This window comes from Gopherus flavomarginatus, chromosome 1 (assembly GCF_025201925.1).
Source record: "Gopherus flavomarginatus isolate rGopFla2 chromosome 1, rGopFla2.mat.asm, whole genome shotgun sequence".
NCBI classification, from domain to species: Eukaryota; Metazoa; Chordata; order Testudines; family Testudinidae; genus Gopherus; species Gopherus flavomarginatus.
Window position 1 is genome coordinate 303468635 of NC_066617.1, and position 15474 is coordinate 303484108.

At 40.9% G+C, this 15474-nt stretch overlaps 1 protein-coding gene across 4 annotated transcripts in view; it reads left to right on the forward strand.

Moving 5' to 3' along the window:
- DIAPH3 (diaphanous related formin 3) overlaps window positions 1-15474 on the forward strand; it is a 555175-nt gene that overhangs the window by 386786 nt on the left and 152915 nt on the right. For 3 of the 4 annotated variants that reach the window (XM_050947581.1, XM_050947561.1, XM_050947570.1), the window contains one exon: window positions 6109-6244. In XM_050947581.1, the coding sequence (XP_050803538.1) occupies window positions 6109-6244 (136 nt within the window). Of the gene's footprint in view, window positions 1-6108; window positions 6245-15474 lie in introns of those variants that run through there. The other variant, XM_050947589.1, reaches the window with a different exon arrangement.

Sequence of the window (15474 nt, forward strand, 5' to 3'; positions counted from 1 at the left end):
CACATAACTTAATCACTAATTTATGTAGAATTCATTATAATTATATTAAAATGGCTTCTTAATTGCCATTGTTTTCATACCTATTTTACGTTGTGCAAAGGAGGCTATCCTCTGGCCAGAAAGAGGTGAACATACATTTCTTAGTAACAGGGAAATGGCAGTTCTTCCTGGCAACTAAGGAAGGGACTTCAGATGTCAGAGTTAGTCCTTACGAATAGGCAAGCAAGTAGTATTGGATGTCTAGCCTATATATAGTCACTGTCCATATTTGATTGGTTGCTTTTTTCATCTGCAAATTTAGCAGAAATTATATGAGTTAATATTTCAAGTTCTGCAAGTCATATTTCTTAATCCTTATATTTTTATATGTATACACTTGATCATCATTTACTATATCATTTTACGTAAACTGTCCTGCTTTTGGAAATTCCAGTCGTCATAATATATATTTTTGAAAGTGTTGTCCCCGAAATAGTTTCTTGTATAGAATGATGAAGGGAATATTGTCTAGTGGTTGGAGCATGTGAGTAGGAATCAGATGTTTTCCGCTGTATTTGTAGTTCTGCCACTAAATCTCTCTGTGGCCTTGGACAGTTTAGTTAACCTTATTGTGTTTTAGTTTTCTAGCTATAGAATGCTTCACTAGTTAACAGAAATATTACTAATTTTGTTTTAAAAGTGCTTTGAGATCTTTCAGAGAGAAGATCTTCTAGCAATGCAAAGTACTGTTTGACTAAATAGAATCAACAATCAGGGAAGAAAGCTTATGAGAGATAATGGTAGATTTGCTTTCAGCCGAACTCTACCATGATGAAAGTAATGTTTTCTTCTCTGCAATAACAGCTGTGAAATATAGACCAGCAACAACTTCGTACATTGTAGACATTCTTATTAATCTGAACTTGTTTGGTTTAGTAATAGTTCTTGTGAGAAATTGTTTGCTTATTTCACAGGCAAGAGCAATCCGATCATAACTTTTCTATTTCCATGAAAACAGTGTCAAAGTGGAAGTTTTTGTCAATTGATTTGCTCGTGGTTTTTTCCTAACATTTTGGGTATGTTTAGCAAATTGCCATTGATAGGATCGTAGGACTGGAAGGGATCTTGAAAGGTCATCTAGTCCAGTCTCATACACTCATGGAAGGACTAAGTATTATCTAGACCAGAGGTTCTCAAATTGTGGTCGGCAAGCTCCATTAAAATGGTCTACAGATAGTGCCCTCTAAGGTGCGCACCTGGGCAGTCGCACATAAAAAATGAAGGGCCACTCAGTTAATTAGTGGAGCCATGCAGGCATGGCTCCACTAATTAGGTCCCTGGTCCCTGGAGAAGATGTACATGTAAGGTGAGGTGGTGGCCTTGGGGGGAATAAGGAGTAGGTGGGAGGGGGCACTGGAGTGAGAAGTGGGGGTGAGGGGCATTTGGGATGTGCAGGGCTGTGGTGGCCAGAGAGAGAAGGTCCTCCTTCCCAGCCTCAGCTTTGTGGTTGCTGTGGCGGGGCAGAGACACCCCCTCCTTCCCAGCCCCAGTTCAGGGGCTGCTGCGTTGGGGGGGAGAGAGAGAGAGAGAGAGAGAGACCCCCATCCTTCCCAGCCCCAGCTTGGGGGCTGCTGTGGTGGGGGAGAGAGGGCACATCCATTGCAGTAGAAAGATAAGACTGCTGATATTAAAATATGAGTTGTGTACTTTTATTTGTAGAACAACCAAGTTAATTATTATAAAGGTTTTTTTATACAATGCTTTTATCCAAAGCACTTTACAATAGTTAGCTAACAGTACAAACATCATTTGGAAAGATCATTAAGTGGTCTGCCGAGACCCTCAGCAATTTTCAAGTGGTCCGCAGGGAAGAAGAGTTTGAGAACCACTGATCTAGACCATCCCTGACAGGTGTTTGTCTAGCCTGCTCTTAAAATCTCCAATGATGGAGATTACACAACCTCCCTAGGCAATTTATTCCAGTGCTTAACCACCCTGTCAGTTAGGAAGTTTTTCTTAATGTCCAACCTAAACTTCTCTTGCTGCAATTTAAGCACATTGCTTCTTGTCCTATCCTCAGAGGTTAAGAAGAACCTTTTATGTACCGGAAAACTGTTGTCATGTCCACTCAGTCTTCTCTTTTCCAGACTAAACAAACCCAATTTTTTCAATCTTCCCTCATAGTGTTATGCTTATAAGCAGCACATGGAATCTTTTTCAAGGGGATAAGGCAATACACCGTGTTTATTGAGAGTACAATTCAAGCATAAAAATCAACATATGCTTCCATTCTCTCACACATACATGCATGCACACATACACACACACACACACACCAAAAGGTTCTGCAGCTGGATCTTATAGTTATCAGTCCTTAGTGTTGCTCGGTCAGTTCCAGTGGCCAGCTGAAACCGCACACGAGGGAGTGGGATGAAGCTGGGTCTCTGTCAGGCAAAGCTCTGTTGTTGATGGCAGAACAAACCCAAAGTCTCATGGCAATACACCCTTCTTTTATAGTAATAAGTTCCCATACAAGTCTATGGACCTTGCTGTGTCTCACTGGAACTGTTAATCACAAGGTATTCAAGGCTGCTCCTTATCAGCATTATTTTGGGTTGTTATCAGGAATATCTGCAGATGTTTCTTATCTCGTCCCTCTGGCTCCACTCCTTATCTTGTCCTTGGGACATATGTCTTTGCTTTAAGGTTTTCAATCTGCCATCTGGGTGATTCTGATAATAAGGTTGGTGCCTCTCAATTCCTCCATTCCCCTCTCAACCATCCGGCCCATCAGTACTGGCGCCTCCTGTCTCTTCTCTGTTCATCAGCATGCCATGCATTCTTCACTCACACACAAAACGGTAATAAATTTCAAAGACAAGAATTACAGCCATAACACTTCTACCCTTCTTAGAACAATCATTAACACAGTCAGCAAAGAATAAACCCAGAACAATTTCTTCTTACTAATTCAAAGCTAGCAAAATGGAGTACAAAGCAAAATAAGCATAATGGAGTACAATTTATTCAAGACAATTTCTCCTCATTAGGCTTTTGGCATATAATAGGTCCTGTTTTATAGACCTTAGTCATTTTTATTACTCTTCTCTGGACTTTCTCCTATTTGTCCACATCCTTCCTGAAATGTGGCACCCAGAACTGGACACAGTACTCACCAGCTGAGTTTGCTAAAGACTGCCGCCTTGAAATCCATTGTCTTTATTTTGCCTATTTTAACTCTACCATTTCATGATCACTTTTACCCAAGCTGCCTTCCACTTTCACATTCTCAATCAGTTCCTCCCTATTTGACAAAATCAAATATTTGACAAGCCTCTCCCTTCTGAATTAAAAAAATTGTCTCCAATACATTCCAATAACTTGGTGGATAATCTGTGCCCTGTTGTGTTATTTTCCCAACAGACATCTTAGTAATTGAAGTCTCCCATCACCACCAAGTCCTGTGCTTTGGATGATTTTGTTAGTTGTTTAAAAAAAGCCTCATCTACCTCTTCTTCCTGGTTAGGTGGTCTATAGTGGACCCTTACCATGACATCACCCTTGTTTTTTACCCCTTTTATCCTCTACCCAGAGACTTTCAACAAGTCTACTATTTCCATCTCAACCGTAGTCCAACTGGATACATTTTTAATGTATACGGCAATATCTCCTCCCTCTTTTCCCTGCCTGTGCTTCCTGAGCAACCTGTACCCTTCTATACCAATATTCCAGTCATGGGTATTATCCTACCAAGTCTCTATGATGCCAACTATGTCATAGTAATGTTTATTTACTAGCATTTTGAGCTCTTCCTGCTTATTCTCCATACTTTTCTCATTAGTATACATCAGTGTTTTTTGAAGTTTGGGTTGTGAACCAAATTGGCAAGGAGGTGAATCTTTAGTAGATATTATGTAATGGGAAGTGTTTTTAAAAAAAAACATTAGGATGAATGGTAGCTTTTTTCTGTTGTTCTTCATGCATGAAGGTTCGCGTTTCAGCAGTGACTGAACAGTGTTCTTCAGAGTGCCAGAGGGCGCAGGCTGTCCTCAGCAAAAATAACCATGACCTAATTCATCTGCAGCTCACAATGTCTTCTGACAGCAATGTCTTCTCTCTTCTATGAGTGTGGTTTGATTTCAGTCCTGTTGGGAACAATGAAAGATATCGGGCAGTCTGTGGCCTCACCAATTAAGAATGAAAATTGTAGCTATTTTGAAAAAGAGAAGTTCTTCATGAGTTCTTCTGAAAGTAGTCTGGGACCATAAGCACTCATGCATAAGTTTTAGGGTTTTGCTGCCGGGAAGAGTTAAGGCTATTTAGGTGCCTTAACTCTTTCTGTATACCAGAGATTGGCAATCTTTGGCATGCGGCTCTCCAGGTTAAGCACTCTGGTGGACTGGGCTAGTTTGTTTACCTGCTGCGTCCATGGGTTTGGCCAATTGCGGCTCCCACTGGCCACAGTTTGCCATCCCAGGTCAATGGGGGCTGCAGGAAGTGGTGCTTTCTGAGGGATGTGCTGGCCGCCACTTCCCAGCAAACCGCAGCCAGTGGGAGCTGTAATCGTCGAACCTTAGGACACGGCAGGTAAACAAACCAGCCCGGCCTGCCAGGGTGCTCACCCTGGGAAGCCACATGCCAAAGGTTGCTGATCCCTGCTCTATACTTTAACTTATTTGGATTTCTTTTCAGTGTTAACTGAATGCTGAACTTTTATAATGCTTGTTTTGGAGATAATTATAACGTTCCTATAATGTGGTTCGCCCTAAGTGACTGATATATTAGAGAGTAAAATATACTATCTGGAAAGTACAATATCTTCAGATTACATATTGTTTAATCTGTAACAGACTTCATAGAAGGTGCAAGTGACCTTGTAGTTGTCATAACATTTCTTCCCAGATCTGGACCTTAGCGTCCAAAATATGAGTGTTAGCATGAAAACCTCTAAGCTTAGTTACCAGCTTGGACCTGGTAATTGCTGCCACCAGCCAGGAATTATACAGTGCCTAGCTCACTGTGGTCTCCCCAAAATCTTCCCAGGGGACCCCAAGACCTAGATTCCTTGAGTCTCACCACAAAGGGAAATAACCCATTTCCCTTCTCCCTCTTCCCCTCCAGGTGTTCCCTCTCTGGGTTCCTGGAGAGAGATACAGATTCAAGCTCCGTGAATCTAAACAAAGGAATTCCACCCTTCCTGCTTCAAGTCCTTGAAACACAAGTACCGAGAGATCTAACCTCTCTCCCTCCTCACCCAGAGGGTATGCAAAGTCAGGCTTAGTAAATCTAACACAAAGAGACTTTCTCCCTCCCTCCGTTTCTTAGCCTTAACCAGTGAAAAACACTCAAACAGGTCTTAAAAAGAAAGAAAAAGGACATAAAGTGGTCTCTGTATTAAGGTGACAATATACAGGGTCAATTGCTTAAAGGAAAAAAAAATGAATGAACAGCCTTATCCAAAAAGAATACAATTTAACACATTCCAGCAACTACACACATGTAAATACAAAAAAACAATATAAACCTATTGTCTTAGTATCCTTGTACTTACAACTTGGAACAGAAGATTAGAAAGCCTGGAAATAGAAAAATCACTCTCAGAGCCGAGAGGGCACAGACCAAAGACAAAGAACAACGAACCCACACCCAAAGCTTCCCTCCACCCAGATTTGAAAAAGTGTTGTTTCCTGATTGGTCCTCTGGTCAGGTGTTTCAGGTTACTGTTTGTTAACCCTTTTATAGGTGAAAGAGACATTAACCCTTAGCTATCTGTTTATGACAGTAGTGAGAGCTATTTGACTGCTATTATAACTTAGAAAAAGCCGCAAAGAGTCCTGTGGCACCTTATAGACTAACAGATGTATTGGAGCATGAGCTTTTGTGGGTAAATACCCACTTCGTCGGATGCAAGTGGGTATTCACCCACGAAAGCTTGTGCTCCAATACGTCTGTTACTCTATAAGGTGCCACATGACTCTTAGCTGCTTTTACAGATCCAGACTAACACGGCTACCCCTCTGATATTATAACTTAGGTATTTTTTCATTTTTATAGTTTACAGGTTTGTTCTGTCTGAAACTTTACTTAGATTGTTTAATTACCAATATCTCTCTCTCTTGTTTTTAATAGCAAGCAGCCAAGGAGAATATAAGAAGAAAAGAAGCAGAGGAAAAACAGAGACGTGCTAGAATAGCTAAGGAGAAAGCAGAAAAAGAAAAATTAGAGAGGCAACAAAAGAAAAAGCGCTTGTTAGAAATGAAAACAGGTGAGTAATATGGAAAAGAACCTTTTCTATCTAGTGTTATGTATGAAATGAAACTACAGCCTCCATTTTATTATCATCTTGATGTGTTCTTAAGGAGAGGCAGAATAAATGATTTCACCAATTAAATAGTACAGCAAAGCTGTTCTTAAATTTAATTTTTATTAACAAGCTGTTCTTGCGTATCTGCTTTTCTCAAGCTATGTTAGACCTTGAAATGGTGCTCAGTACTTTCCCAGTCACAATCTAGTGAACATTTTGTACTCAAGTATTAATGATTTATCTCAATTAAAGCTAAGCTGAAAAAGAAGCTATTATGTTACATGTGAACAAAGTCACTTTCCAAATCACAGAGCCAATTTATTTATATTTTAGCTAAGGGAAACTGTGATTTTCTAATTGTTCCTTTTATGACAATAGGCTTCTTTTATGTAGCTAAGATTCTTCTCAGTATGTGTCAGTGTGGATCCCACTGTGAATGTACATGTACCTCATGCGCATGAGAATGGACTTTTTCTGAATGGTAGTGTCTCCGTCAGGGCCAAGGGTTTGTCTTTTACCTCCTTTTGATGCAGCATGAGGGTGTAAAGAGTGGAACAACTGCAACCCTGGCGCAGTTCCCTCTTACTACCCATAGCAGTGAGACAGAACCTGGTGAGTGTCCAACTTACTAGTTCTTTGCTCAGGCTAAATTTCTACATATCTTCATGAAAATCTCAGAGCTGTTTCTGATCTTCGATATTGATCATCATGAAATGTCTCCATTCCTCTAAACTGATCTTTAATGATCAGACTCCACTCACTGTACAGGGTCTCCTTAGCATGATCAACTCAAAACCTGTGGGCTTATAGCCCTGTCCCTTCTGGGATGGATTAATCGCCCCTCAAGGTGGACACAGCATGTATGTTTTCTGTATGTCAGAATCTCAAATAGCTAGCGAATGATCAGTCTGCATGTCATTCTGTGCAAGAACACAGAAGTCATGACATGTGAGGCTAAAGCCCCATCTCCTGGAATGGTCCACGAAGGCTTCATTAGACCCTGAGGAGAAGAGCTCCCAAAGTTATGCTGTCAGACAAGCCAGCTTCATCTACCACCTCAGCCAGCAGACTGAAAACACCAAAAACCAGTCCAGAGAAGACGGAGCTGAGAAAATACCTTGCACTGAAGCCGTGCTCACCTCATTTGCACCAAAGCTGCCACTCTGAACACAGGAGACAGAGTCATTGTAAGGCACTCAGTGTTCCCCCGTAAGTATAGACACCAAAAAGCTTTCATATATAAATCCACCAATTCCTGTGGAGAGTCAAAGTGTGGGGAAAAGAATAGCCTTAGATACAGGAAACTTCTATGGCACCAACCCTAGATCTAATGCTGCACCCATCAACATTGATGCTCACAAAGGATGAGCCCAGAGGAAACTCAAGACCATCATTGCTGCAGAAACACCAGCACTGGAACAGATTCAGATATTGAGAGTGCTATATACTTTGGTGCCACCTCTGGTGGAGGTTTACTCTGCACCATCACCAGGCATACATTCTTCCCATCTTCTAGTAGAAAGCCCTCTTCTCTGCATACAGTCATTTGACACCACAGAGACACCTACCAACTTCCCCTAAAGATTAAACTGTCAATAGCCCAGCAGGAATGGTGCTAGACTGGCCAATACCCAACGAGCCAGCTATATTCCTACAGCTTTCCACAGTGGCCTTATAGGCAGTACTGGGACCTATCTTCTCAAGCTTCAAGATGAAGGTCTCGCTGCACTTGAGTAAGAGGAAAAGGTCATTCAACATCCCTGGCTAGACCACCTTTGCCACAATACCAGGAAGGAGCAGATCCAGAGACAGAGCAGCACCAACACTCTATATCATCACCAATGGATTTTTGGTAATGATTCTTTGTCATCTGATGAAAGGGTTTCCTCAGTACTACTACAGGATGACTTAAAGCATTCCAGAATCATTTTATGAATATTGCCGAGACTCTCCCTTTGCCCCACCTAACCTTGTCTGCTTTTGAGGAAGGGAGGATAGGATTCTGTCATCCCTGACAAGTCCTTCCACTGTGCCAGGTAGGAAGAAATAGTGATTTGTTCTTTGTGATAAAGTTCTTGTGTGTCCTATATAGACCTTCAAAAAACTTGGCAGCTATGCTTTGAAGAACCCCAGTGAGATGAATGTTGCTAACCTTGTGGAGCTGCAGGATCTGGAGGCTCTGGTAGAGGAAGAAGCCACAAATCTCAGCAATCTTCCTAGGCAGATTTGTGCAGTTCAGGAAGTTTTATATAAATGGTTTATATAGAGAGAGAGCGAGTGTCTGTCCTTTTTGGAGGACACTTATTTATATACATAGGTGAGTTCACATTGTTGATTAAAAACTAGATAATTTTCTTTCCTTGTAATAGTAGCACAGCTATAAACTCTTGAGCTGTAGTAAAAAGAAAAAGTATAGTATATCATTGGGAATATATAGTCAGTCTTTATCAATTTCAAATTGCATGGGGATAGTTTAACTTGCAGAGTGATATTGCACTACTACTAAAACAGTGGAGGGGACAAGAGGAAATCTCCTTTTTAACCTTTCTGAGTTGCAGTGGTAGAATATGTAAGGAGCTGATGAGTACTTTCTTACTGATATGGTTCCCTTGCCAGTACCCCTCTCTCTCTTTCCAATCTTTATCCATTCTAATAAAATGTTTGGTACTGTATCTTTAATACCATTGCCTTATAAAATGAAAATGTGGGCACTGATAATTTATTACTCTGACTCATTATTTATATACATGTATTTTCTGTTAATTGAGGGGGCAGGCAAGGGATGAGACACCAGCTGCAGAGGCCATCAACTGAAATAAAACTTCAGTAATTATTTTGTGTAGGTACATATGAATGTGCAATCATTTGTATCTAGATAGATGGAAATAATGATTGCAGACAACTTACATCCACTCTGATGGGCCAAATGCCAACTTTGTCCCTTGTTTAAAAAAAAAATCTAATATTTGAAAATAAAATCTGGGTTTATGTATTGGTATCCACAATGCATGTAATTTGATTCATTTAATTTATATGTTGCAAACTAGAATTGCATCAAATTGTGTTTGATAATCAAATGTGGCTGACATCTCATATTTATGATTTGGGGGAAAAATATGAAGTATACTTAATTATAAATTAATATTCCTCTTAAGATAACACCTAGAAGCACCAAATCAGGAGTGTGTCCCATCATGCTAGATACTGCACAAACACACATGGAGATGTAGTGCTCACCATAAACACCTTGCAATCTAATATCTATTTTTCTTTAATCTTTAAGACAGTCTTCCTCTACCAAAATTAATATATTGCTCCTTTACATGTGTTCCAGGCTATGAGATATGCAGCTAGAAAGAATTTTAAAATTTATTTATCTGCATATCTGGTACAGTACATTTATTGCTGTTCCATTCTTTTGGGAAACTAAGGAATTATAGTTGCTTTTTAATAATAATACGTATATGATGTAAGGGAGCCTGGACTTGGCTTATTGAAGCCACTATGGTGTCACTTAATTCACAGTATTTGTTTTATTCAATAAATTTTCTAGACACTCTAGTTTACCATGTACAGTATGTAGGTTTTCTGTCTTGTAGTTTTTCATTGTTCTGGCTTACGCATACACTTCTGTTTTCTACAACTCTTTAGAGTGAAACTATTATTTTTATTCTTTGTACTCTCTAAAGGCTACATTTGTTGTAGTATAATTGAGAATTCCATCATTGTTGCATCTTCTTTGTGCATCACTTTGAATACTACTTAGGTAACAAGCCACTTTAATCAGTAGTTATTTACATAGTCTGCCTTTTCTTATTCAAAAGCAGTGAAGTGATGCCACAATGATCTCTTACACATCAAACCTGCAATCCACAATATAATTTTTGTAAAAGTTACTCAGGAGTTGAAATAATCAGCAGCAGCATGTTTCAACTGATCTAATAAATCATGACCTCAGTTGTTGCCCTTTTCTGCCCTGTTCTTTGGGGAATAAACAATTCTAATTTTGCAAACACTGGAGTGCTTAGTATATTATTTCGTAATAAACTAGCTTTAGTTTCTAATTTCTGACCTTTAGTTGTGAAATGTGTATTTTGTCAATAATTGTGTACTAGACTTCAAAATAAAAAGTCATATTCCACCTGACAGCAGAATGTTTAATTTTTACACTAGTTTAGACTATTAAGTTTCACCTGTGCATATATGCAAAGAATTACAATTCCAGTGGCATTGGATAAAACACTTGACATTGTCTGGAGTAGAAATTTCCTGTATTTTTTACTCTCCCTATTCCCAACACCAGTGCATGAGACTTCCATTGGAATAATAGTTCTAGCTGTGAGGGAGAATCAGTACGTTAATAAAACTACTTCAAACTTGCCCCAATGAGTCACACAAGTAATCTTCCTTTTAAGAGTAACAGTTTTGATAGTTTCACTCATTTCTAACATAGATTTTTCAGGTGACTTCCACTGAAAATCACAGGCCCCAGGACAATAGTAGGATCCTGATTTACATTTACATCCTGATCCATATATTTAGCCATACAAGTTCACTCAGTTCAAATATATATGAAGCAGCCAAACTAACTGGTAATACGCATCTATATTATTGAATCGTCAGCACAGAATGTTAAGTTCAAACACCTGAACAACTGAGTATTATAATTAGGATTATAATTATATTTATTTGTACACCTGTATATTAGGTTAAACACTGTGTGAAATATGAAAAACAAAAGTGGATTTTGCAGAAAATGCAGTAGTGAAGACTAGCACATATCTTTCAATAATACAAAATAAAGCTTAGATGCAAAGTACAGGTAGAGAAGTAAAAGTTAACCTTTCTATTCAACACTTCTGGAATCTGTAGAAAGAGGGAAAATAAGCTGTCTCTTCTTCCGAGGGAGCAGGTTCTCTAGGAAGCCACCCTCTTGTATGTCATGCTAGAATCCAAAGCAATTCCTTCATCTCACTTTCCCTTCCCCTTCTCTGCTGCACTAATGATACTAACTTTAGTAACACATGTATCTGCTTCTGTCATAGTATCCCTAATCTGAACCTTAGGGTCCAAAAGTTGGGGTACCAGCATGAATTCCTCTAAGCTTAATTACCTGCTTAGATCTGATAAGCTGCCACCAGTCAGGAATTCCTGTGCCTGATACACTCTGGTCCCCCCAAAACCTTCCCTGGGGACCCCAAGACCCAAATTCTTTGAGTCTCACAGCAAAGAGGAATAAACCATTTCCCTTCCCCCTCCTTCCTTCCTCCCAGCTCCTTCCCGCCCTGGGTACGCTAGGAGATCACCGTGATTCAAACTCCTTGAATCACCACACAGAGAGGAATGTTATCTTCCCCCCGCTCCTCTTTTCCCTTCACCCAGAGGCAATACAGATTCAAACTCTGTGAACCTAAAACAAAGAGGAAATTCACCTTTCCCTTCTCCCACTGCTCTCTCTCCCTTCTCCCCACCAATTCCCTGGTGAGTACAGACTCAGTTCCTTTGAGCCTTAACTAGGAGAAAAAAAATCAAACAGGTCTTAAAAAGCAAAACTTTTAATAAAAAGAAAGAAAAAAGTAAAAGTTGTCTCTGTACTTTAGATGGTAAAAGTTACAGGGTCTGTCAGCTTATAGACACTAGAAAGAAGCCTCCCCCCAGCAAAATACAATTTAAAATACTTCCAGCAAACTACACATTTGCAGATACAGAAACAATCAAAAGACCATAACCGCCTTTCTTACTAAAATACTCACTATAAGAGACTGTAGCAGGGAGATTGGCAAGAAAACTAGTTGCCCGTCTAGTCCCTTCCAGGACCCAGAGAGAACAAAGCAAAACCCAAAAAACACAAACAAAGCCTTCCCTCCACCGAGATTTGAAAGTATCTTGTTTTCTGATTGGTCCTCTGGTCAGGTGTCCGGTTCACTGTTTGTTAACCCTTTACAGGTAAAAGAGACATTAACCCTTAATTATCTGTTTATGACAGCTTCTCCCACAACTGCTTCCAAGCTGCCTCCTGTTCATGGACTGTCCCCTGTGAACTTGGTCTGCAGGCCACTTCCTTCTCCTCATTCAAATTCCTCTTTAAAGAATACTTGTGCCGTGAGGCTCGCAGCAACTCAATATCCTGCCTCCCCTTCTCAGTCTACATACACTCCCACTCTGTCTTTCTGGGTACATCCAGACTACCTGCCAGATCGGTGGGTAGCGATCGATTTATCAGGGATTGGTATATCATGTCTCATCTAGACGCGATATATCGATCCCCGAACGCGCCCTCATCGACTCCGGAACTCCATCAGGGCAAGTGGTGGTAGTGGAGTCGATGGAGGGAGCCGCAGCCTTTGGTCCCGCGCCGTGAGAACGGGAGGTAAGTCGAAATAAGATACCTCGAGTTCAGCTATGCTATTCCCATAGCTGAAGTTGTGTATCTTACATTGTGTCTCTCTCTCACACCCACACACACCTACACACCAGTAGACCAGGCTTCTTTGAACCATCTCTGGTCTTTTCTCTCCAGTGGCTGGGCATCTCCGTGTTCAAAATATTCGGAGGAGGCTAATGGATGTCCTTTCTTTCTCCCTTAGTCAAGGCTTACAAAGGAACTGGCACTTCCTCCTCCTTTGTAGGAGAGAGTAGAAGAGAGGTTCTGCTTCAATTGTGGGTGCCTATGTGTATTACACTGTGGGTACATATTCAGTCCCTTAGCTTGAGACCTGTGCCCCTGCTCTCCTCATGCTCTGTACCAAAGGTATAAGGGGCAGGTTGGACCAACTGCCTCTCCAGTTAGTTCTTACTGCAATGGCCTGAGTCAGGACCTCCAGTATCTGGAGGGTCTCGGGTTTTTTCAGCCTTGTCTTCAATCTATAAATATTTCAAAGTTTTCTCTTTGGTATAGGTAGTGTAAATAGTCTTTAACAGCATGGTTAGTATTTAGTTAGTTTTCTCACCCCAGGAACCCCTACCTCCACCACTCTGGCTCCCGATACCAGAATTAGAGTATGTCCAGAACATCAGGCTTTAAAAGCTGTCTTCTGTCCCCATTTTTTTTTAGTTAGCAACAATCACCTTCACTGTTTTTACTGCCTTGGGGAAACAAATATCTCCATCAGCTGCAATATTCGTCACTCCTTCCCTAGGCATACCAAACAGATTCAGGAATTCCAGCTTAAAAAACACCTAGTGGAAAAGGCTATGAATGCCTAGTCTTGACCCCCTCTGTACATTGGCCAGAGTGAGCAAGGAGCGCACCTCCTGTCATGTGGCCTGACTTATGAATGAGGGAGAGCACACCTATGGACTGTCCATCGGGGTCTCATCAGGAGAGCAGGGAATGTTCTCATAAACACAAGGGCAGATTCCCCCTTTACGTCCATTCCTCTTAAAGCTGAACAAGCCTTTGCACCCAGCCCCTAAAGGCTTAGAACTTCCTAAGCCCCAGGGCCATGATAAAAAGGGTCATAAGAGCGGGGCTTCATTGGTACCAGACTCCTCACCAGCAGTAACGATGCCAGCAATACTACCTAAGTCAAAAGACACAGAACTGCCAATATGGGTAAAGAGTACCTATCAGGAACCTCAGTCACTGATGATACCATCACAACCCAATACTCACTTAGTCTTTCTACCTCAGCTTTATCAAAATGGGCAGAGCTTGGGACACTACTAGATGAATAACTATACACAGTGTTCCATAAACACAAAATCTCACTATGACTACATCCAAAATTCACTTGGATATTTTCAGAATTTCAACTAAATCAGTCAATTCACTTCCCTGTATACTTTTTCCCAAAGCCCCATGACTCTGATGAGGAAAGGAGACTTCATTCTCTCGACATAAGATGAGCATTGGCATTATATCTGCAGAAAACATATCTGATCAGATTATCATCTGGAATGTGAGTTGCCATAGCAGAATGAGTCCAAGGTCAAGCTATATGCTCTCAGAGGATCTCTGGCTGTATCTGACTCTCTCAGTTGGTGTCATGGTATAATCCCCCACTCTGAACCTTAGCGTCCAAGAGATGGGGTACCAGCATTAATTCCTCTAAGCTCAATTACCAGCTTAGTACTTGTAGCGCTGCCACCAACCAGGAATTCCAGTGCCTGGTACATTCTGGTCCCCCCAAAACCTTGCCCGGGGACTCCAAGGCCCAGTCCCTCTGGATCTTAACAAAAGGAAAGTAAACCCTTTCCCTCACCGTTGCCTCTCCCAAGTTTCCCCTCCCTGGGTTACCCTGGAAAATTACTGTGATTCAAACTCCTTGAATCTTAAAACAGAGAGGAAAATGCACCTTCCCCCCTCCTTCTCTCTCCCCCTCCCAGACTCTCCCTGAGAGAGAAAGTAATCCTAACACAGAGAGAAATTTAACCTTTCTCTCCCCCTTCCCTCCTTTCTCCCCACCAATTCCCTGGTGGATCCAGACCCAGTCCCCCGGCGTCTCACCGGAATAAAAAAACAATCAGGTTCTTAAACAGGAAAAGCTTTTAATTAAAGAAAGGAAAAACAGTAAAAAAATTATCTTTGTAAATTTAAGATGGAATATGTTACAGGGTCTTTCAGCTGTAGACACTGGGAATACCCTCCCAGCCTAAATATACAAGTACAAATTAAAATCCTTTCAGCAAAATACAAATTTGAACTCCTTCCAGCCAAATACACGTTTGCAAATAAAGAAAACAAAAATAAGCCTAACTCGCCTTATCTACCTAGTACTCACTATTCTGGACATATAAGAGACTGTATCAAAGAGATTGGAGAGAAACCTGGTTGCACGTCTGGTCACTCTCAGAACCCAGAGAAAACAACCACCAAAATCTAACAGCACACACAAAAACTTCCCTCCCTCAAGATCTGAAAATATCCTGAACCCTGATTGGTCTTCTGGTCAGGTGACAGCCAGGCTCACTGATCTTGTTAACCCTTTACAGGCAAAAGAGACATGAAGTACTTCTGTTCTATTAACTCTTACTTATCTGTTTATGACAGTTGGCACAGCTCCTTCTTCTACATAGGGCCAGGGCTCACTCTGCAAGGGCCTAAGTCTCAGTGGCATCACTTCAAGAGGTACCTCTGCTTGACATTTGCCGGGGCAGCTATATGCAGTTGCATCCACAGATTCAAAACACATGATGCCTTGATCCAAGACTTCTCTGCTGACATATCCTTTGGGGGGGAAAACAGTTCT